Source organism: Heptranchias perlo, unplaced genomic scaffold (assembly GCF_035084215.1).
Source record: "Heptranchias perlo isolate sHepPer1 unplaced genomic scaffold, sHepPer1.hap1 HAP1_SCAFFOLD_1190, whole genome shotgun sequence".
Lineage (NCBI taxonomy): Eukaryota > Metazoa > Chordata > Chondrichthyes > Hexanchiformes > Hexanchidae > Heptranchias > Heptranchias perlo.
The window spans coordinates 16,309-41,725 of NW_027138419.1; the positions used below are offsets into that span (position 1 = coordinate 16,309).

At 43.2% G+C, this 25,417-nt stretch overlaps 1 protein-coding gene across 1 annotated transcript in view; it reads right to left on the bottom strand.

The window, feature by feature from the left end:
* Nucleotides 1–25,417, bottom strand: part of LOC137308090 (pericentriolar material 1 protein-like) — a gene marked incomplete at its 3' end in the record, with an annotated part of 45,384 nt that overhangs the window by 15,237 nt on the left and 4,730 nt on the right. Inside the window, exons 3-12 of the mRNA XM_067977008.1 lie at nt 24,765–24,935; nt 19,408–19,524; nt 18,939–19,121; nt 14,803–14,980; nt 14,219–14,328; nt 11,230–11,446; nt 8,898–9,096; nt 6,312–6,494; nt 2,174–2,358; nt 228–448 (exon numbers count right to left, since the gene is read on the bottom strand). Coding sequence (XP_067833109.1) covers nt 228–448; nt 2,174–2,358; nt 6,312–6,494; nt 8,898–9,096; nt 11,230–11,446; nt 14,219–14,328; nt 14,803–14,980; nt 18,939–19,121; nt 19,408–19,524; nt 24,765–24,935 — 1,764 coding nt within the window. The remainder of the gene's footprint in view (nt 1–227; nt 449–2,173; nt 2,359–6,311; nt 6,495–8,897; nt 9,097–11,229; nt 11,447–14,218; nt 14,329–14,802; nt 14,981–18,938; nt 19,122–19,407; nt 19,525–24,764; nt 24,936–25,417) is intronic.

A 25,417-nucleotide genomic window follows, 5' to 3' on the forward strand; every position in this document is an offset into this window, starting at 1 on the left:
AGATGATCAGCCATGATCTTACTGAATGGCAGAGCAGGCTCTAGGGGCCATATAGCCTACTCCTGCTCCTATTTCTTATGTTCACCACAACAGGCTGTTAGCAAACTGTGTATATCTTTCAGTTGAATCTATAGGCAACTATGAAGGCAAAAATACAACTTTTCCACTTGCTTATTAGGTATTCAACATTATGTGTACATATGGATAGCAAAAATTTAAGTTCTTACCTGTACCAAGGTGACAAGTTCCTGCAATTGTCTGAGCTTGTGTTTAGCAGCATTTAATCTGTTTATTTTCTGTTGAATTTCAAAATCCTGGTCAGTTTCTCCTACAAAACTACTTCGCCGACTAGAGATCGTGCCCTCACTTGCACACTCCTCTTGGATCTCATGTTCCTGTGTTTCATCAACATTCCCATCTTCATCTTTTTCATCATTGTAGTGAGAACCTGTACAATAAGTGGAGGATAACGAAAATCAGACAGCTGCTTTGTGTCAACACCCTTTTTTGAAGATTACAGATATTAAGAACACGTAAGAGTGATCTGATTTTCACATTAGAAACAAAGCTCAATATTGCACTTCAGTATATACAAAGGGAGTTCACACGACTTATGTTATCCTCAGTTTAAAGTCATCTGTAGGTTTTTATTTAACAGCATACAAATCACTCCCAACCAACCATCAACTGCACTCTGCTCTTGGCGTAGGAGATGGCGAGGTTGGTGGCATATTGCCAGCGCCAGGTCAGTGACTGAACATCTAAATTGTCGCCCTCCCATCCTGGTGATGCTCCACACAAACACAAGCTACCACCTCCTTCTGTCTCCTTAATACCAAGGGGTAATGCTCACACACTCTTAGCGTCGGTGCTCCTTTTCTGCAGATCCATCACAGCAACAGGGAGCAAAGAAGGAAGATTAAGATGATGAGGAGGTGGAACAGTAGGAAAGAGATTTCTTCTCAGTCAATGATGATGATGATAAGGAAGAGGATAATGAATGAACAGAATCAAGCCACTCAGGGATGCCTCCAGCATGCTTCTGCAGTGTTCCTCTGTCCCAATTCACCACCTACAGTACTTGTTGCCTCACTCCCAGCACCAGCTCAGGTACTTTTACCCCAGGGAAATCTGAATTACCTGATGCCACATCCTCATTAACACTGAGCACAAGGGAACCAGATGAATGGGGAGTGATATGCCACCTTCCCAGTGGAGGCCGAAGAGATGGCTGCCATTGGCTTTGGGGGTCATGGGACGCAGAATTCACAGTACTCACCTGAAAAGGATATCCAAGGAACACCTCACCTACGTTCACGCTTTGAGGTCAATTTCCAAGGATTTGTGGCAACTGATAAGTGGAGCTCTCAAGTTTACAACTGTGCTTTGTGGCAATATCGGAGAAGATTTGTCTTCATCACAGGAATCAATGGAGTGAGTGGCAGCTTCTTTGGTTTGTGCAATAGATGCCCAGAAAACTGCCAGGGGCTGGTTGGTGCCTCTATCTCCAAAGCAGCAGACTACACAGCTCTGGAAGCATCATGGGAAAGAATGGAGTGCAGCAGGCATAGTGGCTTCCAGATCATGGCGACCATTGTCTCTCAGGGCTTTCAGGATCTGGTAGCTGCCATTAGACCAGCCATCCTATTGATCAATGGAATGGCGACTGCTAGGATCTACATGCTTGATACTGCCATCCCTTAGAATAGCAGCACATGCCAGGCCTCCCCCTTCAGAGCACCACGCCAGTGGAACGTGGGAGCTAACACCAGGCTTCAGAGATACAGCAAGCAGTGGCTCTGTGCCAGGAGCAAGGTGCAATTAAGCAAGGGCCACCTCAGTCCCGTGAGCCTTTTGCAGAGCATGAGGAGCCAACCACCTCTCAAAAATGGCCCTCAGGTGGTGCCTAAAAGAAGCACGAGAATAGGAGGAAAAAAAGGCATTTCTATGCACCCAGGGGAACCATTAATAAAGAGTAGGTTGATTGTATGTACTTCAAAATTCATAGCAACAAAATACAATGTGCAGTGACATGGCGCTTTGTTATTGATGGAGGTTGGAGTCATACAGCAAACAGTCATTTATTTGGATGCTGACAACTTCAAACAGGTAATGATTGTAGTATGTAGGAACAAAGAGATTCATCTCTCGTTTGCTTAACTATTGATCTTACACTCAACGTAGCTTATATGAGGTTCATCTGATAGAGGTGGCACATTCGAAGTTTGTACATTTGTTGGCCTATTGTTGATTTCACAGTCTGTGTTCAGGAGTCTCCCATTGCGGTTATTGGTTCCATTTAGTGCCACCATTCTGGAAGCGCTACTGATATCTGCCCAGTTACACCTTTGTGGGTTTCTATGGGAATGACATATAAATAGTTGTTAAAATAGTTGTAAGCAATGCCTTCAATAATTGTTTTTATATTAACACTTTTATTCAGATAATTAGTTAAGCACAAACCAAAACCAATGGACATGCCCACTAAAACAAATCAATAGCTTTCAAAATTGCTGCAAAATGCAAATATGGAATATTTCCTATTCGAAACAATACCAGAATAGATTACTATGCATTAAATGAAGCTGTGCAAAATTGTTCAGACAATACAAATGAAGAACCCTTCAAGCAAATAAAGACCACTTTAAAACAGGCACAACTCTTCCAACTATTAGCAAAACAAATTTTTTTTTTGCAAATTTCCATTGATGAATATCAAAACATTACTTTGGCCAAAAGGCTTCCTTGCGCAGATCTGCCTCTTTCTCCTGTCTTTAGCATCCCCAATCTACCTCGACCCCTCTCTATGGCCTCCTATCCGCTCGATCTTTTTATTTAGAACTATTAGCGGGATATCAGCCATGTCAGTTGCTCCATTTTCTTCACTCATTTTAACCCATCTCCCTCTGAACCTCTCTGGTCCAATCCCGACATCATGATCAAATCTGCTGACAAAGGAGGCACGGTTGCTGTATCGTAGAAAAACATCTACCTTGCCAAGGCTCAATGCCAATTCTCTCAACTCCTCCTACCTGCTCCTGAGCCACGACTCGACTACTAAACACCAAGCCATCATTTCCCAGACTATTACTGACCTGATCTCCTCTGAAGATCATCCCACCACAGCCTCCAAACCTCATCAATTATTTCAGCCTACTCTTGTCCCGCTGAACTTATTTCCTCTTATCTTAACTATTTTTAACTCCCTAGTCCAGTTTTTAATCCATCTATATCTGCGACTCTTCTGACGCCATCTGCCACTTCAACAGATTCTAGTTTTCTGGCCCCAGCTGCTTCCTTTTCAATATGGACATACAGTCCCTCTACACCTTCATTTCTCTTCATGACAGCCCGAAAGTCTTCTGCTTCTTCCATGAACTGTGGCTCAACCAATCCCCATGCACCACTACCTGCCACTATTTGTCTGAACTTGTTCTCACATTGAACAAATTTTCCTTCAACTCCACATACACTATCTCCAAATAAAAGGTGTCACTATGGGAACCTGCATGTGTCCTAGCTATGCCCGTCTTTTTGTAGGATATGACGAATGTTTTTTGTTCCAGTGCTACTCAGGCTCCTCTCTGATCTTTTTGTTCTCCATTACGTTGATGGCTGTGTTGATGCTGCTTTGTGCTTGCCCTGATCTAGAGAATTGAATTAATTTTGCTTCAAATTTTTACCCTCCCTCATCTTTACGTGCTCCATCTCAAACTCTTCCCTTCCTGGGCTTCTCTCTACCTCTGGGGATAGGCTTTCCACTGATGTCTAATACATGCCCACCTACTCCCACAATTTCCTGGATTATACTTCTTCCCACTCTGCTTCCTGTAAGAACTCCTTTACCTTCTCCCAGTTACTCCATCTCCGCCATATCTGCTCTGATGACGACACCTTCCACATTGGAGTTTCTGAAATATTCTCCGTTTTCCTCAACCAAGGATTCTTCACCACCACAGTAGACAGGACCCTCAACCGAGTCCATCCCATTTCCCATGTTTCTGTCCTCACCTTCCACCCCACCAGCCTCTGCATTACACAGATTATCTTCTGCCATTTCTACCACCATATACATCTTTCCCTCCCCTCTGTTTTCAGCTTTCCAAAGGGACTATTTTCTCTGTGACAGATTGGTTCACCTCTAGCACCTGCTCTCCTTCTCCTGGCACCTTCCCATGCAAGCGCAGGAGATACAACACCTGCCCATTCATCTACCCCCACACTTCTGTCCAGGGGACCAAACACCCTTTCTAGGTTAGACAGCAATTTACATCTACTTCTTCCAACCTAGTATATTGCACTTGTTGCTCACTGTGCGATGTCCTCTACATCAGGGAGGCAAAATGCAGATTAGGTGACCTCTGTTCTGTCCGCAAGCGTGACCCTGAACTCCTTGTCATATGCCACTTGAATTCTCTGCCCCACTCCCATTCTGACCTTTCTGTCTTGGGCCTTCTCACTGTTCCAATGAAACTCAACACAAATTCAAGGAACAGCACCGTACCTTGCTATTTGGAACTCTGCAACCCTCTGGCCTCAATAGCGACTTTAAACAACTTCAAACCGCAACTTTAGCTCCTATTTTCTCTCTAGCAGGAAGTGCTAATAATGTAGGTTGGGTGTGCCAGCATTTCGAGAGATATGGGTAAGGAGCAGGCTCGTGCTCTGGGTGAGAAACCCGCCCCTCCCCCACCCGTCAGAACATCGTACTGGAAGGGTAGTCTTCACTCTTGTTGACGACCTGCATTTTTCTGCTACCAAGCCCCTGGGCCACTGGAGCCTGCTGTTTTGTCAGTCTTTGCCTCCCTTTCACCTGTCTATCTGCTTTAGCTATTCACACACTCTGTTTCGTGTATATATATATATATATATATATAGGCATAGTGAGTAAATTCTTTGATTTTACTCACTATGCCTATTATTGTCTCATGCTTATATTGCTTCTGCCATTTAACCATCTCCTATCCTCCATTTAAGCATTTTAAAGGTCATTATGTTTCTTTTCGCATAAGCGTTTTCTTCCTTCTCGCTTAGTTCCTTTTTTAAATGGGGTTAGTCTGTAATATCTTCTAGATCTGACAAAGAGTTCATACACTCGAAACGTTAACTTGGTTGTAGTCTCCCCAGATGCTGACTGACCTGCTGAGTGTTCACAACATCTTTTTGTTTTTGTTTCAGATTACCAGCATCTGTGGTACTTTGGTTTTTATTCACATTTTGAACAGATATATTTGTTGTCATATAGTTCCCAACACCTTATGTTTTAGATATAATTATTAGAAATCTTAAAATAAAAATATACCATAATAAACACAAAGCAGTGCTGTAAACAGGAATGAAATTCAATATTCAAGGAGGGGAACAAAATCCTCTCCCAAAAAATACTTCCCAGGACAATCATTAATCCCCATACAGCGTCAACCAGATTACTGAAAACAGTTGTACATTTTAAGCAAGCATAAGTGCTGCTCTACAGTAATTGAATAGAAGATTCATTTTCTAAAAGGAAGGAAAATCAATGATAGCTCTACTTCAACAGAGATGGTGCATGCTAAGTAGCCGGTAATTAGTTATTTGCTTTTGAGCAGTGATTGACAAGCTTGGGATTCAAAATTTAAGTTCAAGTATGAGACACACAGGCATGGCCTCAAGACCATGTAATTGAAAATGCGATTTTTAAAAATTTTGTGCTCATGAAAGTAAGCAGCATTAGAAATGGGAAATGGAACACTGCCATTTCCAGCACCCACTGTCAGCATCAAACATTCCCAAGTCAGGTATAGCACTGCCTGAAACAAAACAAAGCTGCTTTAACTCTGTCCCAAAAATGTACCTCAGCTTCAACCTTAGAAGAGCTGCTTTTTACAGTCAGGTGACACTTTCAACAGCCATCCTCTAGCCTTGCAGGAGATGATAAATTAAGTGTTAATTAGTGGCAAATCAGAGAGACATTTGTGCAAACTAAGTTGCAATGGCACACTTGCATTGCATCATCCTGTGCTGGAATCAAATCCAAGTCACAAAGTTGAAAAGCTGTTATGCTGCGCCACTGCATCACCAAACCCTCATTCTTGGGCTTTTCGCTTTTTTTTGTTAACACTAGCAAAAGCAGCAAGACAAAATATACTACTTTGCCCAAAATAAAGAAAGCAATACAAACAGTGCATTCTAAAAAATACTTTTGTCACCTCAACCCTCCATTTTATCATCAAAATCAAAGTATCGACAGCAACTTAAGTATCCTTCCTTTTCGGGCCCTCAAGATGCTTTAGTAAATAGCAACAGTCATCCCAATACTTCACTTTTCCCACCTGATGTTTGTGACTGTTTCTGGATTCTCCTGATCAGAGTAGTACATAGACTCTTCCTCAGTTTCATCTTCATCCTCTTTTGTATGCTCATTAACAGCATCAGTCATCATATCTGAAGTCTGCTGATAGTAATCAATCAATTCACGCAATTCGTTTAGCCTCTTGTGAACTTCTTTTAGTTTCCTGAAGGAAGAATTTTATACAGTTCATCAGGCTATATTTTGTAACAGTTTCTGAGTTAAGGAATTATTAAAAGTTTAGCATGAAATGATAAACTCAGACTCAATCAAAAAGAAACACTGATGAATGAATTACATTTTATCAACAGACTCATTAGTACATCCCGCTAAAAGTTGTAACCTAATGTTTGAATTGGAAGGTGAGCTGTATGAGAGACCACTGTTAAAGCCAACACTTGTCCAGGCTCACACATCAATAATAGTTACTGGGGTGGGGTAATGGAGAGCGCTGATAGCCATGGAACCCCAGCCGCAACAAGGAGTCAATGCCTTCAGGATAACAGGGGAGAAAATTGGGAGGAAAAAATGTTTGTTTCATTAGTAATATCGAACTAAAATTGATCAGTGAACAATTCAATATTGTTCACGCTGATAAATTTTTGGGGCAGAGTGTAAGCACCGAATTATAGGAAAATCATGCACAGTCTAACAGTGCTCGCACTTAAACTCTCTCAAGATTGTGCTGAAATTAATTCCAACATACACTTGTAGGATATGCTCTCAATGAGTCGACCCTCAAATTCAATAGAGTCAAATCCACTTAAGCGAACAGAAATGGAAAATACCAAATAAATTTCAATATTCAATTAGCATTAATTTAAACTGTAATTTCTTGCTTACTTTAGTTTGCTCACATTTCAAATCATGTAACTTCAGCAATGCATATAATTTCTATTATTTGCATAATGTGCCAAGCTTTAACTTGCTACGACAGTTTAAATTATTGAAGGAATTATACAGTAAATTAATACTGAATTGTTAACTCTGGAATTTTAGTTAGAGGTAACTAATGATAGACATTTTTTTCCTCCAATTTTCTCCCCATCTCTCCTGAAAGCATTGATGCCTTGCTGGGGGAGGGTTCCATGGGCACCAGCATGCTCCATTACCACACTCAAGTAGCTATTATTTGTGAGCCTGGTCAAGTGTCAGCAAGTTATTTAAGCACAGAGAACATTACTGAGCCTAATGCTTTCTATGGGAGACAGCCATACATGTGCAACTTTAGCACTGGATAGCGATTAGGAGTGGAAACCCAGACTAATTTTTTCCTCACTAACGAGGGACAGAAAGGCCAATTGTAGCACCCCTTCCGCCATCCCAGTTGAGATCAGCTAACTCAGACTGGGGTTCAAAGCTCACTGGATAAATTCTAAGCAGTCATAAAAACTGCAAAGATGTTCTATTCCTAAAACTTAAATTTAGAAAATGTGTTGGATGGTCTGGACTTCTGATGAAAGACATTACAATTATGAGTGGCTTCTATACCTCACTATAGAAACAGATTTCTTACGCTGATAGTCACTGTATTTGGACACTTCGTCATCTTGGTCACATTTATTTCCTCTCAAATGCCAGAGAAGATTTCACTTCACAGCAAGGTTCAAATAATTCAAAAAGATATTCAATATGTTGGCACAATAGTGCAGTACAATGTATAATGCCGAAGTGTTACCAAAGGTGGTTGTCCACTTGCATTCTCCCAGCCCACTAAATTACTAATCTCAGATGTAGATTTTGGGAAGCGCTGAGCAGAGGCCAAATGTTTACCAACGTTTTGTTTTGGGGGAGGGGTGATAAATCTAAAGGCAATCAATGGATTGCTCTTCAGCATTTCCCAGCAGTCAATCCACAGCAGTGCAGGCTAAAGCCTGCGAGCAGATTGCATGCTTTCTCAGCTATAGTTGGTGCGTGGCCCAAGGACACCCCGAAGAGGAAGGAGAAAATAAACACAGCAGGATAGATTTCTTTATCAATAATATGCACAAGAATATAACAGAAAAGATTTAAATCTCTACAACATCATATAAAACCTTTTTTTTTTTAAAAGTGTTAAATTCTGCATTAAAAAAATCAACTCTAAAAATATCAGTTACTTCCTCGGAACAGGCTGATTTTTGTACCCAAGGCATGGCATGGGGCAATGGACTCTGCATTAGCAATGCCCATAGTGGTAGCAATAAAAAAAAACATTACTAATTGAATTTTATTTTTTTGTGGGGAGTGGAAAGAAAAAAAATGACCTGAAGTGCTGCATACATTATTTGGCACTAAAATTGTCAACTCTTGGTTAATAGATTATTTACATTCATGAGAATTCAGATTCACAGGTTCTATGAAAACCCTGTCCCTATCAGATCTTTGTTTAAAAAAAGATAGAAGTCACAAAGGGTAAAATGTATACAGGAATTATGCATTCTCAATTTTAACATTCAACTACAGCTCCCAATGAACAAAAGGTATCATGGCCACTTGTGTGAATAGTGTGATCTGACCACATGTAATAGCTGTAGAACTATACTTAAGCATGCAATTGGTTTTAACTGCATTTGGTTTTGAATCATACTTTAATTTCTCCCGAGGATTAGCATTATCTTCGATATCACTGTCATGCAGTGAGGGTATGGAACCCAAAACACACGCTGAGGAGGCCAAGCTGCTGGGTTCCCTGTTGATTGTAGCACCAGCTTCTGTTGGTGCAGAAACAGAACTTCTTTGATCACTCCTGTGAAATGAGCCAGACACACCAGGGGCACTAGATGAAACTAGAAAACAAGACCAAAATTTAGATTCTGGCAACCTTAGTCAACAGATCTATCTGTACATTAACCTACTACCTTTATCATAAAGGTGCAGTGACATAATTAGAGATGATCTTATTGTTTAAAACTTGAATGGATAGAAGTTAAATATTTGGTAAATGTTGGGTACTCTGGCACTGTTGTGGAGAAATAACTGTTGCTTACCTGTTAAACCAAGAGCTGCAAGTTTGACATGGATATAATAACTAAACTCATTAAAACATACGCTGAATGTATAGTGCTCTCAGGTGCAAAATAACATTTCTTGTGCATAATTCTTAACAGTCTGCCCAAGTCAGTTTGCATCTATATAGTGCCTTTAATGTGGAAAAATATCCTAAGGCACTTCACAGAGGCATAACAAAAAAAATGGATGCTGAGGAAATATTAGATTGGATGAACAAAAGCTTAGTCAGAGGAAAGTTTTAAGAAGGCTGTTAAAGGGGGAAAGGAAGGTGGAGAAACTGAGGGGTGTGGGGAGAGAATTCTCATTGGGGTCTACTGGCTGAAGGCACAGTCACCAATGGTTGGCTGGAGAGAGGGGGAATGCACAAGAGATTTGAGTCAGAGGAATGGTGGTGGGGTGGGTTATAGAGCTGAAGCAGGTTACAGAGATAGGGAGGGACAAGGCCATCAAATGACCCAAACATGGGGATAGGGAGCCAATTTAGGTCAGTGAGGACATTGGTGATGTGTGTATGAGGCGTGGTGTGCAATAGGACATGGGCAGCAGTTTCAACTGCATAATCAATCATCACAGTACAGCCAGCCAAATCAGATACTCCACTCCAGCTACTAATAACATTGTTATAAGTTCAGTGTTATGCACAATGAATATTACCATTTACATTCTGTAAGGGAAGGAATTACAAATTGAACTTATCACATGACCAAGGGAGAGGGAAATAAGGAAAGAAAACTTAATATTGGTACACCAATACTTCTACTGAGGATCAGTATTATTTCAGCTTCTGGTTCTACAACTTTAATATAAGCCTCTCTTGATCCTCAAAAGCAGTAATTGCATTTAAAAGACAATCTAACTCCAACAACAATAACTTGCATTTATATAGCACCTTGACGGAGTAAAACATCCCAAGGCGCGTCACAGGAGTGATTATCAAACAAAATTTGACACCGAGCCACATAAGGAGACATTAGGACAGGTGTTGAGAAGAAGTAGAGAAGTTTAGGGAGGGAATTCCAGAGCTTAGGGCCTAGTTGGCTGAAGGAACGGCTGCCAGTGTTCAAGCACTTAAAATCGGGGATGCGCAAGAGGCAAGAATTGGAGGAGCACAGAAATCTCAGAGGGGTGTAGGGCTGGAGGATACTACAGAGATAGGGAGGGGAGAGGCCATGGAGGGATTTGGAAACAAGATGAGAATTTTAAAATCCAGGCATTGCAGGTACGGGAGCCAATGTAGGTCAGCGAGCACAGGGGTGAAGGGTGAATGGGACTTGGTGCAAGTTAGGATACAGGCAACAGAACTTTGGATGAGCTTAAGTTTACGGAGGGTGCATAAACCAGTGCTAAGTGGCATAACATTAAATGCACTCCCAATATAAAATGATTGTGTTAACAAGAATTGCAATTCTTAAATTGTATTGTATCATTTGTATAAAAAGACAAGATTTTTCACAAAGCTCTGTTTGTGAAGTTGATTTTTGGAAAATACAGACATGAGAATTGGTAACAATTTATGGTAATGACTTCTGGAGTTAGTCCTCTGGAGAGGTGGGGAAGGAAGGAGTAAACCACCACAAAAATCAGTGCATCATAAATACAGTTGTATAATTTTCAGACATCTTTCTCCTTTATAAGGCTAACGCCATAACAATCCTCGTTACAGATAGATATCAATTTATAAAATTGGACACCAATTTTAGAGGAAGCCTGGCACCGAAACATCATTGAGGATTAACCAGGAGCAAATAGTTGTGAGCCATGCTTCTGTGTTACACTCGCCATGCAATCCCAAACCTTACATGAAGAACACCTCAGGACAAACACATTTTTTTGATGCCAATTCAATATCATTCCAATCACCAAACTAGGATTTAATATCACACTATCTAAATGGTAATCATGGCACTTACTGGAACTGTTGTTAACATGCTGGTCTCTTAGTGTATGCAACTCATCAAGTAGTTTATCCATTCTCTCCTTCTTTCCTTGCAAAACTTTCAGCTTATTAACCAGCTGGGCTTTTTGTTCTGACAAGTGTTCTGAAGTTGAGGAACCTCTACTCCTGGAAACTTCTTGTGTCAATGACAGGCTTTCTGCTTGTCTCCTGTTATCAGGTACTGACTGCGGCTGCAAAAGTACATATATTGCCCAGTAATATGAAAAACAGATTCAAAATTTTACCAGAAAAAAACTATTAAACAATTTCAAAGATTTTCCAAAGTTTATTCAAAAGGAACATAATATTAAAATTAAAATAACATTTTGAAGTTTCCCATGCCTTTTAGAATACTCATTGTAAAGTAAAAATCGTTAGGTTGGGTTATGAAACACAAAGAATTGCAATGGAGCACCAACATGGTTCCATGGTGTGGTTGGATGGGGGGTTCACACTTGTAGTAAAAGGGGTGAGAGAGAGAGATAAAAAGGGGTGAGAGAGAGAGATAAAAAGGGGTGAGAGAGAGAGATAAAAAGGGGTGAGAGAGAGAGATGAAAAGGGGGGCGAGAGAGATGAAAAGGGGGGCGAGAGAGATGAAAAGGGGGGCGAGAGAGATGAAAAGGGGGGCGAGAGAGATGAAAAGGGGGGGCGAGAAAAGGGGGGGCGAGAAAAGGGGGGGGCGAGAAAAGGGGGGGGCGAGAAAAGGGGGGGCGAGAAAAGGGGGGGCGAGAAAAGGGGGGGCGAGAAAAGGGGGGGCGAGAAAAGGGGGGGCGAGAAAAGGGGGGGCGAGAAAAGGGGGGGCGAGAAAAGGGGGGGCGAGAAAAGGGGGGGCGAGAAAAGGGGGGGCGAGAAAAGGGGGGGCGAGAAAAGGGGGGGCGAGAAAAGGGGGGGCGAGAAAAGGGGGGGCGAGAAAAGGGGGGGCGAGAAAAGGGGGGGCGAGAAAAGGGGGGGCGAGAAAAGGGGGGGCGAGAAAAGGGGGGGCGAGAAAAGGGGGGGCGAGAAAAGGGGGGGCGAGAAAAGGGGGGGCGAGAAAAGGGGGGGCGAGAAAAGGGGGGGCGAGAAAAGGGGGGGCGAGAAAAGGGGGGGCGAGAAAAGGGGGGGCGAGAAAAGGGGGGGCGAGAAAAGGGGGGGCGAGAAAAGGGGGGGCGAGAAAAGGGGGGGCGAGAAAAGGGGGGGCGAGAAAAGGGGGGGCGAGAAAAGGGGGGGCGAGAAAAGGGGGGGCGAGAAAAGGGGGGGCGAGAAAAGGGGGGGCGAGAAAAGGGGGGGCGAGAAAAGGGGGGGCGAGAAAAGGGGGGGCGAGAAAAGGGGGGGCGAGAAAAGGGGGGGCGAGAAAAGGGGGGGCGAGAAAAGGGGGGGCGAGAAAAGGGGGGGCGAGAAAAGGGGGGGCGAGAAAAGGGGGGGCGAGAAAAGGGGGGGCGAGAAAAGGGGGGGCGAGAAAAGGGGGGGCGAGAAAAGGGGGGGCGAGAAAAGGGGGGGCGAGAAAAGGGGGGGCGAGAAAAGGGGGGGCGAGAAAAGGGGGGGCGAGAAAAGGGGGGGCGAGAAAAGGGGGGGCGAGAAAAGGGGGGGCGAGAAAAGGGGGGGCGAGAAAAGGGGGGGCGAGAAAAGGGGGGGCGAGAAAAGGGGGGGCGAGAAAAGGGGGGGCGAGAAAAGGGGGGGCGAGAAAAGGGGGGGCGAGAAAAGGGGGGGCGAGAAAAGGGGGGGCGAGAAAAGGGGGGGCGAGAAAAGGGGGGGCGAGAAAAGGGGGGGCGAGAAAAGGGGGGGCGAGAAAAGGGGGGGCGAGAAAAGGGGGGGCGAGAAAAGGGGGGGCGAGAAAAGGGGGGGCGAGAAAAGGGGGGGCGAGAAAAGGGGGGGCGAGAAAAGGGGGGGCGAGAAAAGGGGGGGCGAGAAAAGGGGGGGCGAGAAAAGGGGGGGCGAGAAAAGGGGGGGCGAGAAAAGGGGGGGCGAGAAAAGGGGGGGCGAGAAAAGGGGGGGCGAGAAAAGGGGGGGCGAGAAAAGGGGGGGCGAGAAAAGGGGGGGCGAGAAAAGGGGGGGCGAGAAAAGGGGGGGCGAGAAAAGGGGGGGCGAGAAAAGGGGGGGCGAGAAAAGGGGGGGGGAGAAAAGGGGGGGGCGAGAAAAGGGGGGGCGAGAAAAGGGGGGGCGAGAAAAGGGGGGGCGAGAAAAGGGGGGGCGAGAAAAGGGGGGGCGAGAAAAGGGGGGGCGAGAAAAGGGGGGGCGAGAAAAGGGGGGGCGAGAAAAGGGGGGGCGAGAGAGGGAGAGAAAAGGGGGGCGAGAGAGGGAGAGAAAAGGGGGGCGAGAGAGGGAGAGAAAAGGGGGGCGAGAGAGGGAGAGAAAAGGGGGGCAAGAGAGGGAGAGAAAAGGGGGGCAAGAGAGGGAGAGAAAAGGGGGGCGAGAGAGGGAGAGAGAGAAAAAAAGGGGGATAGAGAAAATGGCACCTTATGGTTCCCCTCACCATCCTCTCCCCTTTCACTCTCATATCTGTTTCCCCTCCTGCTTCCCTCCTCTCCACAACCCTTCCCCAACTTCTCTTCTACTTCCCTCTCTTTCTTTCACCCTCTCATCTCCTCTACCGCTCCTGTCTCCTCCTGCCCTTCTTTCCACAACCCTTCCCTTTCCCCACTCCCTCTTCGCCTTCACATCCTGCCTCCTCCCCTTCCCGCTCATCCCTTTCCTCCTTTGTCCCTTCCTCTCTTCCCCTTTCCTTCTCTTCTGTTTTTCTCCTGTATCCTCTCCTGCCCATCTCCCTTCTTCCCTCCTCCGCTCTCCCATCCCCTCCCCTATCCACCACAACCCTCTTCCACTCTCCTTTCTGCCACGCCCCTCCTTTCTCCTTCCTTCAACAAATTATTGTTGGAGATCACAGGATAAAGCAGAGCACATATAATGGAGAAAACTGTTCACAAGTCTGATGCTGAAAGTTACAAAATGTACTTTTGGCAATGAGCACTCTTCATAATATTCTATACCTGAGAGTTCTGAAGCTGGTTGTGGAACCGCTGGATCAAATCATTTAGTTCCTCATTGAGTTCAGATGTTATACTTAGTCCCGAAACACTGCCAGTTGTCTCAGTTACAACTACTGGGGATAACCAGTTGTCTCAGTTACAACTACTGGGGATAAGAAAAACATTGTTAGCAAAAATTGCCTAGTACAAAAGAACTCCTTTTCATTTGTGTGCTGTATTCTGCCTCAGACTCAGAGTAATGTTATAAAAAGTGAGGGCTCAACCCCATCCCGTTTCATTAGTTTCCTGTTCCCTTGTTTCAACCATTTGTTCGCCATATCATGGCATTGAGAGGGAACTCTGTGGGTGAGAGGTGACTCAGTTTAAAAAAAAGAGTATGACTACTTCAGTTACTATAATCCATTGGGCTTAATTATAAATCAACAAAATCACAAAATGTGATTAACAAAAAAGGCAAAAATCCTATGTAATAAAAGCTGAATTTTACTTGTTCCATCAGCTGATTAGAAAACATGTCAAATAAAAGTTTTCACTACAGAACAAGTATACCAGCTAATGTACACTAATATTTATATTGGATATACCAGATTCATCCATTCCAACTATAGTCTGTTCTGCTTTGTGCTGTAGTGCTAGAAGTGCTGCCTGTCTTCCTTGAAGTGTCCTTAACTGTTCTTGTTGTTCTAACATTCTTTTCAGAAGTTCATGTTGCTTTTTCAGATTTTCCAACTCTTCTTTTGCATCTCGATGCTGATCATCGTCCTGTAAAAAAAATATGCAAATGTACAATTCAATATTACGGTTAAAAGGTAAGTTAAGCTTTAAGACACTCAAAACATTCACTAGCCAATGATCCATTTTATCTAATAACACGCTAGTCACAACTTGGAGGACTTCCAAATTTAAATTCAGATTAAACTGCTGTTGAGCACTGTAGCAGACTAGGTGCAGCTCTGTGTAGGTTCTTTTCCTGACATATATATAAGGAGCAGGGGTGAAGAGAAGGACAAAACACACCCAAACATCAACTTGGGATGGGACAGGTGGTACGTATGCTGCTTTATCTGTAAGGTTAGTATTCAGGACATACAGCTCATTTATCTATTTAAGCAGATGTATATGCTGTAAATTAAATTAACTACCTCATATAATCTTCGTTCTTCAAATAGAAGTATCCTGCATGTAAGTCATTTGTAGCCCAAGTTATCAGCAGGAAAAATTATGAGGGACATTGGCTCTAACATAGTATACTCTTCCCATCACATGTTACCTGGGCTGACATTTTTTTAAAAACAAACAAAATATCACCAAGTACAACTTCATAACAGAACTTATAATCAGTCCCCAAAGAAAGACTGGATGATCTTGGTATATTAAGGATGCTTTCGATTTAAGAATTAAGATGACCAACAAAATCTAGTTTTCTTCTATCAATGAAAAGGGTCCTTGCAATTAAAATGAAATAGCTGCAGAAAAAACAAACCTATTGAAATATGTAGACCCAGAGTTACAGTGGGAGAATGGGAAAACCCCTGTGGAACTCAGGGTCTAGCCTTTGGCTGATGAATTTAACCAGTAATGCTCAGTAAATAAATATGGATGTTACTTGTAATAGTGGCCTTTTAGATGAAGTCCAAAGTAATCTTCATTTGTTCTGGACACAAAAAGCTGGTGAGCTTTGCAAATGCACTTGTTCTGTGAATTAAGTTCTGTCTGTAACTGAATTACAATTATATGACAGAACAAAGAAAGTATTCCCAATATAAACGGCATTCAGAGGTTACAAGCAGTAGGGCTGCTCAGTATTGATGACGAATTTGGTAACAATTGGGACACACAGCAGGTCTCTCCCTGTACAGCAGTGACCCGTGGAGCAACGTTCGGCACTATGTTGTCGGAGGACAACTGTATACAAAGCCTGTATAGGATTATCAAAATTACCACTGTGCTCTCCATCTTGATTTTCTATAATACCCTGGAATTGATGGAGATGAAGTAAACTCTTATTAAAAAAGATTTACTGCCCAAGAATGCCAGGCCATCGACCATTCATGCTGACCTGTCTGCTCTCAAACAATTCGTGAGGAGCTATATCATGTTTTTATGCAAACAGGTGCATCCTTTGGAAGATAAAATTCCTCCTGTTAATTTTAGCAAAGAAAGTCAGTGCAAGTACAAAACAGGATTATCAACCGCAGCAATTTCACCTCCTAGCTCTCGCAGCATGAGTTACCTCCAGGTGAAGCATTCAAGTTGGTGCATTTGTGTCCAAGTCAGAGTCAACTGTTGCACAGTCCATGTCTGCCAAGCACAGGTCTGAGATTCAGAGTAACGGAAGGACAACATGACAAAGATCAAAGTTAAGTACCTCATTTGATAACCAAATGAACTACTGTGATGCTGTCCATCAACAGGTGGATATGCTCAAGCTCTGATCCAGGACTGGAATCTAACATCTGCCATCTGGGTCTATTAATAGGTCATTTGGACTTCACATGAAATCAGCACTACGTCCAGAAACCTTGCATGTGGAATCCTAATATCAGGGAATCATTCATTAGGTTATGGATTTTTTTTTTGAGGGGGCAGGAGGGGCAGATGGGTGGGTTGCACTTCGAATCCACAGAACGTTCTGCTCCAATGCTCACCACTGAAGAACTAGAAGCAAAGCCCAATCTAACCAAACTGGATGAGAAATAACTGGAGATCTCAAAGACTCCCAAAAAACATTACAAAATGAATTCCATCATCCCACAAGAACACATAAGTTGTGTTCATTAGATTTTGCTGCAATTTTCTACAGAGACTATAGGACACTTTGGCCAGTGAGGAAACAATATGTTGGTCTGGGAGCAATTCTCAGTGCAGTCTGAAAACAACCATGTACAAATGTTACAAATCTGAGCAACGAGGCAAATTTTATACCACTCAACTGTGCTACAACTCTGTTAAACTGCCAATTGCTTTTTTGTAATAAGTTCCACCATCTCAGACATTCAACTTAGTAATTCAAATAGAAAGTACCAAGGCTCCACTGCTTCAAACAAGCAGAAATTAATACATTGTTTAACTCCCAGTTCAGTGATGTCAAGAGTCAGGTCAAAAACAGCAACCTGCTCATTTTATTTCACATCAGCACATTCCAAGATGGACTATGTTCGGCTTTGAGAAATCTAGACTAGTCTATCCATTGTAAAGAATGAACGAACAAAAAACCCGCCACGTACTCAACAACTCATCACAGGAACAACCAATGTGTTATTTCAAGTTTTTCCCCATTCAGATAGGTCTGCCACCTATCTTGAGACGAGAGATTTACTGAAAAATTAAGTGCTCATAGATAAGCCCTAAAATTTGAGGCAATCCAGTTCTCTAATATTGGACTGCACAATATTAATTTTCACTTTTCAGATGACCAGCAAGTTATGAATCTTTGCCCATGAAGAACCATTAAGAGTTCCAGCAGCACAACAGTTTTCCAAGCTCCCAAGCCTGCTTATATATTTTTTTCACTTTTGAGAACATACAGTATGATGGCAGGTTACATTTTATATTTCAGCATGGTCTGTCTTCCTTTCTAACCCCATCTTTACTCCCTTCCTCATCTTCCCTCCATTTTTTTCAAACTTATTTGGTTTCCTATATATCCCAGTTATTGGGCTTGATCTTAAAAAAGCTTCAGCACACTTCTGCTTTTCCATTCCAGAGGTGGCATGTACATTAAAAACTCGTTTTCAACTGGCTGAAAACGCTAACTATGCACTTTTGGGTGGCTGTGGCCCAGAAGTACAAAGGTCAACTTCTGTTTTTTTAAAAAAGGATCGAAACAATATCAAAGTTTCATCTGTCTTAGCACGCCCATCTAAATTGTGCCTAAATGAGATAACCCAGAGGTCACCACTCAGGTGTGAAGATTAACAATTTGCATCAAACCTATGCACAGTTGTTGATAAGGCAGTGTTTAAAGAGTGGGCAACTTCCAATGCGTTGGACTTCCTACTCCATAGCAAGTAACAAAAAAATTTCAACAGGCTGTATAGATTTAATCTCCTACACATGAACTCAGTTCTTTCTTTTCTACTTTGCTGCCAACAAATAGCTCCACTGGAAACCCCACATATGTCAATGTCGGTTACGCCTGAATACCTGTTGCATCAATTCAATAGCAGCTTTTACAAGCAGCATATTCAGATGCTCCTTGACTGGCTTAATCGCTGATGGGAATGGAAAGAAGGGAGACTACAGACTGAAACTAGCATCCTACCAGGCACAAGATCTTATCACAATACTTGAGGGAAGGGGGCAAAGGAGTACTTTAGTTGGCAGTACTCACATATATAACGATTTAGTCTTCCTTTTCAATAGAATACTGTACAATTTGTCATTGGTTATGTGGTTAAGACTTGAAAGTTTAGGCAAGTTTGTCAATTCCAAACAGGATTTCAAAATGAAGGTTGCATGATCGGTTTCATGCATCATATTTACCATGTAACCTTGGATCACGGCTGTGCTAAATACTTCTTCCACCCCTCAAAATCCAAATCTTAAATCTAATTAATTCAGACATAATTGTAACATTCATTTTAACAATTGCCAAGATTCAAAAAGACTTAAGAAATAATGGGATCAGTTTAAAGTGAAAAAGGATGAGAAGAACAAAAGTTGGTTATAAGAGTTGAAATTGGTAATAGATTACAAGGACTATGCAATGAAATGGTACCTTGGAGGAAATTCCATGCTCCTTGCCATTAATCCCACTATGCCAGACTCTCCTGTCATTCAGACCAAGCCTGTCAGTTTCCCCTTTTGGAGTTGAAGTAACTGAAGAGCCCTGTGCTTGGGAGGCTGTATTTCCTAGCTTGTCCTCAATGCGGGGCCGAACTCTCAGACTACGAGATGCCTCCTTTATTAAACAGTTTAGTTAAGACATTTATGATTAAAATGCTAATGAAACCCAAGACAAACAGCTTTTAAACAAAAGTCTGTTCTAACTTTAATACCCTTCCTTTACAACAAAAGCAAAGTGTGAGGATAATATTCAGCACAATCTATGTCTCAATACTTAAATCCTAGTACCCAAACTTTTTCTGTCTAGAATAGAGTGTGCATCTCTATCATTTAAAGTCCATCTTATAAAACCAATTGTGTACTCAACATAGCACTTACATCTTATTCTACTTCCGGCTTACCGTTGCATCTGATGCCTCAGACTGAACATCTAGGTTTAGAGATGTGCTATCAGCTACAGAACCAGATCCCACAGCAGAGTCTGTTGTGCCAATTTCATCCTCTTCATTCTCTCTAGCCTGAAACATTATTTTTTAAATTAAAAAATAAATCAAGTCAGCAGAACATTATAAACAAAAACAATGGCTTTTTGAGTGCGTAATGGATATATATATATATATATATAGTGTAAAATGTAATCACTGGTTACAACAGAGTAAAAATCAAATTACCTGCAATTAGAACCAGAGATTTCCAACACAGAAAGCAGCCATTTGGCCACCATGCCTGTATCAGCTCTTTAGAGCAATCCAAAATTAATCCCACTGCCCCACTCTCTCAACCATTACCCTCTAGTTTCCTATGCTTCAAATATTTGGTATTCATATGGTTATGTTACTGGACTAGTAATCCAGAGGCCTGGACTAATAATCCGGAGTCATGAGTTCAAATCACGCCACAGCAGCTGGGGAATTTAAATTCAATTAATTAAATTCAATTAATTAAATAAATTCTGGAATTAAAATACTAGTATCAGTAATGGTAGCCATGAAACTACCGGATTGTCAGAAAAACCCATCTGGTTCACTAATGTCCTTCAGGGAAGGAAACCTGTCGTCCTCACCCGGTCTGGCCTATATGTGACTCCAGACCCACAGCAATGTGGTTGATTCTTAATTGCCCTCTGAAATGGCCAAGCAAGCCACTCAGTTGTACAATCTCGCTAAAAAAAGTCATAAGAAGAATAAAACCGGAGGGACCTCCCAGCATTGGACACGACAAAGGCAAACCAAGCCCAGTCGACCCTGCAAAATCCTCCTCACTAACATATGGGGACTTGTGCCAAAATTGGGAGAGCTGTCCCACAGACTAGTCAAGCAACAACCTGACATAGCCATACTCACAGAATCATACCTTCCAGCCAACATCCCAGACTCTTCCATCACCATCCCTGGCGATGTCCTGTCCCACCGGCAGGGTAGACTGACCAGAGGTGGCGGTACAGTGATATACAGTCAGAAGGGAGTTGCCCTGGGAGTCCTAACATTGACTCTGGACATGGCATCAGGTCAAACATGGGCAAGGAAACCTCCTGCTGATTACCACCTACCGCCCTCCTCCAGCTGATGAATCAGTCCTCCTCCGTGTTGAACACCACTTGGAGGAAGCACTGAGGGTAGCAAGGGTATAGAATGTACTCTGGGTGGGGGACTTAAATGTCCATCACCAAGAGTGGCTCGGTAGCACCACTACTGACCGAGCTGGCCGAGTCCTGAAGGACACAGCTGCCAGACTGGGCCTGCGGCAGGTGGTGAGCGAACCAACACGAGGGAAAAACTTACTTGACCAATCTACCTGTCGCAAAAGCATCTGTCCATGACAGTATTGGTAGGAGTGACCACTGCACAGTCCACGCAGAGACGAAGTCCTGTCTTCGCATTGAGGACACCATCCAACGTGTTGTGTGGCACTATCACCATGCTAAATTGGAAAGATTCAGAACAGATCTGGCAGCTCAAAACTGGGCATCCATGAGGCGCTGTGAGCCATCAGCAGCAGCAGAATTGTATTCCAGCACAATCTGTAACCTCATGGCTCGGCATATTCCTCACTCTACCATAACCAACAAGCCAGGGGATCAACCCTGGTTCAATGAGGAGTGTAGAAGAGCATGCCAGGAGCAGCACCAGGCGTACCTAAAAATGAAGTGCCAACCCGGTGAAGCGACAACTCAGGACTACATGCATGCTAAACAGCTGAAGCAACATGTTATAGACAGAGCTAAGCAATTCCACAACCAACGGATCAGATCAAAGCTCTGCAGTTCTGCCACATTCAGTCGTGAATGGTGGTGGACAATTAAACAACTAATGGGAGGAGGAAGCTCTGTAAACATCCCCATCCTCAATGATGGCAGAGTCCAGACACATGAGTGCAAAAGACAAGGCTGAAGCGTTTGCAACAATCTTCAGCCAGAAGTGCCGAGTGGATGATCCATCTCGGCCTCCTCCCGATATCCCCACCATCACAGAAGCCAGTCTTCAACCAATTTGATTCGCTCCACGTGATATCAAGAAACGGCTGAGTGCACTGGATACAGCAAAGGCTATGGACCCCGACAACATCCCGGCTGTAGTGCTGAAGCCTTGTGCTCCCGAACTAGCTGCGTCTCTAGCCAAGCTGTTCCAGTACAGCTACAACACTGGCATCTACCCGACAATGTGGAAAATTGCCCAGGTCCACAAAAAGCAGGACAAATCGAATCCAGCCAATTACCACCCCATCAGTCTACTCTCAATCATCAGCAAAGTGATGGAAGGTGTCATCGACAGTGCTATCAAGCGGCACATACTCACCAATAACCTGCTCATTGATGCTCAGTTTGGGTTCTGCCAGGACCACTCGGCTCCAGACCTCATTATAGCCTTGGTCCAAACATGGACAAAAAAGCTGAATTCCAGAGGTGAGGTGAGTGTAACTGCCCTTGACATCAAGGCTGCATTTGACCGAGTGTGGCACCAAGGAGCCCTAGTAAAATTGAAGTCAATGGGAATCAGGGGGAAAACTCTCCAGTGGCTGGAGTCATACCAAGCACAAAGAAAGATGGTAGTGGTTGTTGGAGGCCAATCATCTCTGCCCCAGGACATTGTTGCAGGAGGTCCTCAGGGCAGTGTCCTAGGCCCAACCATCTTCAGCTGCTTCATCAATGACCTTCCCTCCATCATAAGGTCAGAAATGGGGATGTTCGCTGATGATTGCACAGTGTTCAGTTCCATTCGCAACCCCTCAAATAATGAAGCAGTCCGTGCCCGCATGCAGCAAGACCTGGACAACATCCAGGGTTGGGCTGATAAGTGGCAAGTAACATTCGCGCCAGACAGGTGCCAGGCAATGACCATCTCCAAAAAGAGAGAGTGTCCAACCACCTCCCCTTGACATTCAACGGCATTACCATCACCAAATTCCCCACCATCAACATCCTGGGGGTCACCATTGACCAGAAAATTAACTGGACCAGCCATATAAATACTGTGGCTACAAGAGCAGGTCAGAGGCTGGGTATTCTGCGGCGAGTGGCTCACCTCCTGACTCCCCAAAGCCTTTCCATCATCTACAAGGCACAAGTCAGGAGTGTGATGGAATACTCTCCACTTGCCTGGATGAGTGCAGCTCCAACAACACTCAAGAAGCTCAACACCATCCAGGACAAAGCAGCCCGCTTGATTGGCACCCCATCCACCACACTAAACATTCACTCCCTTCACCACCAGCGCACAGTGGCTGCAGTGTGTACCATCCACAGGATGCACTGCAGCAACTCACCAAGGCTTCTTCGACAGCACCTCCCACACCCGCGACCTCTACCACCTAGAAGGACAAGAGCAGCAGGCACATGGGAACACCACCACCTGCACGTTCCCCTCCAAGTCACACACCATCCCAACTGGGAAATATATCGCCGTTCCTTCATCATCACTGGGTCAAAATTCTGGAACTCCCTTCCTAACAGCACTGTGGGAGAACCTTTACCACACGGTCTGCAGCAGTTCAAGGAGGCGGCTCACCACCACCTTCTCAAGGGCAATAAATGCTGGCCTCGCCAGCGACGCCCACATCCCATGAACGAATAATAAAAAAAATTATTCAATTTTCTCTTAAAAAGATGCAATGGTCTCTGCCTGAACCACTCCTTTTGGCATAGTGTTCCATGCTCCAACAACCCGCTGTGTCAAGAAATTTCTCCTAACCTCTCTCCGCACACTCAGAGTTAATTTTAAATCGATGACTCCTTGTCACAACCAAGGAAATAGTCTTTCTCTACTCCCTCCATCAAAACACGTCATCATTTTAAATCCCCTTTTCGCCTTCTCTGCTCCAGTGAAATAGACCCAGCATCTCAAGTCTATCCCCAAAACTTGTGTTTCTCATCCCTGGTGAAGTTACACTGTATGCACTCTAGGCCTTCAGTATCTTTTCTGTAATAGGGCACCCAAAATTACAAGCAGTATTCTAACCAATATTTTATATGAATGCATCATTACTCCTTTATTTATACCCTATGCCCTGACTTAAAAGACCCAAAATTCAACAGGTCTTTTTTATTGCTTTATCTACCTGCACTTACATTTTCATGCAATTATGCATTTGAACCCCTAAGTCTCTCTGTTCATCCACACCCTTGAGCATCTTTCTATTAAGTATATATTCACATTCCTTGTTTTTTCTCCCAAAATGTATAACCTCATACTTATACACATTAAATTGCATTTTCCACCTGTCTTCCAATTCCACTAATTTGCCTATGTCTTCCTTTGATAGTCCCCCTCACTGTTTTCTAAATCTCCGACGTTATACCCAAGTCTAAATCATCTACACATAAGAACAAAAGTAGACCCACCCTTCCTGGTACACCACTTGAAACGCTTCTCCAATCTGAACAACACTCATTCACCTTAACTCTGTTCCTTGCCCATCAACCAACTTTCTGTTACAGTTCCTCTTATACCAGAGGCCTAAATTTTTCAAACGAATCTCTTGAGACACCTAATGAAACACCTTCTGAAAATCTGTACACACTACATTTACCTTCAACTTGAAAAAAAAACTCTTAAATTTGTTAAACATGACTTGCCTTTGTGTTGGCTATCCTTGATTAATCTATACGTTTCTAAATGCTTACTAATTTTAATCAGAAATTATAGATTTGAAGAGTCTGCCCACAACTGACGTTAGACTAACTGCATTTATTTAATGTTCGGGTGCAATGTGCTCCACAGGCAAATTAGTATGTCGTTGTGACTTCTGTACTGTATTTAATGGATAACTGTACTATTATGTCATATAACTGTACTATTGTGCCACAGAGAACAAAAGGTCCTCAATTAGATCGCTAATTTGTGCGAAGTTAGGTGATCTCAGCCAAGACTGAGGTGGGAGATCAGTGTTCCCATTCCTGAATGCTTTCCAGTAACATTAATTGGAACGCAGATGTGGATATCATCAGGCTTGGCTGAAATGTCCTCCACAGTCTAAGAGCCAGCTGAGAAGGTCTATATGCACACCACATCGTCAGCCACTTGGTTGGGATATGAGTTTCTTACATTTATGGAGCCATATCCAAGTATGAATCACCTCCTTCAGGACAGATAAACGGGGTGGTGGGATCGAGAGGAAAGCACCTACACATAAGGTGTGACTACGTACCCCCTGCATTGGATTTTATGGTATATGAAGTTAAACTGCACACATTATGCACATAAGCCTGGGACACCTATTCTTATTACAAATAATATAAATATCACAATGTTCCAAAACATACCAGCATCTTTTGCAAAAATGTCATATAGGACTTCTCCTGTTCTTTTAGATGGTCTATCAGCTGAGACAAACGCTCGACATTAGCAGATCTTTCATTTTTCTCCATAAGGTCATCCCGCATAGAACGAGCCTTGCTGATGTAATCCCGAATCTGGATAAGTCTGCTTACAACCTATGTCAAAACAAATCATGGGACCCTAAAAAGGAGCTGTACAATTTCTGTTTAACTGTATGTTCAATGCATTATGAGGGCACTTTAAGATACATTACAAAATTAGAGAATTATCTTAGCTGCCTGCTCCAGTGACCGTCAGTATGAGTGGCAGGTGTTAGTGAGCTTAACTGATAATTTTCACAATATTTCACATTACCTGAGGACAAGGTTAGTTTTAGTTTGACAAAGGCATTCAGCTGCAATCTGCATGGACACATGCAAAATGGTAGCAGTGATAGGAAGGAAATACTTTCCCACTTTCATTTTCAGAAATTATATTTAAAGAATGAACTTCCATTTATGTGGCACCTTTCACAATCTCAGGACCTCCCAAAGTGCTTCACAGCTAATGAAGTACTTTTGAAATGTAGTCACTGCTCTAATGTAGGGAAATGTGGCAACCAATTTGCAAACTACAATGTCCGACAAACAACAGTTAG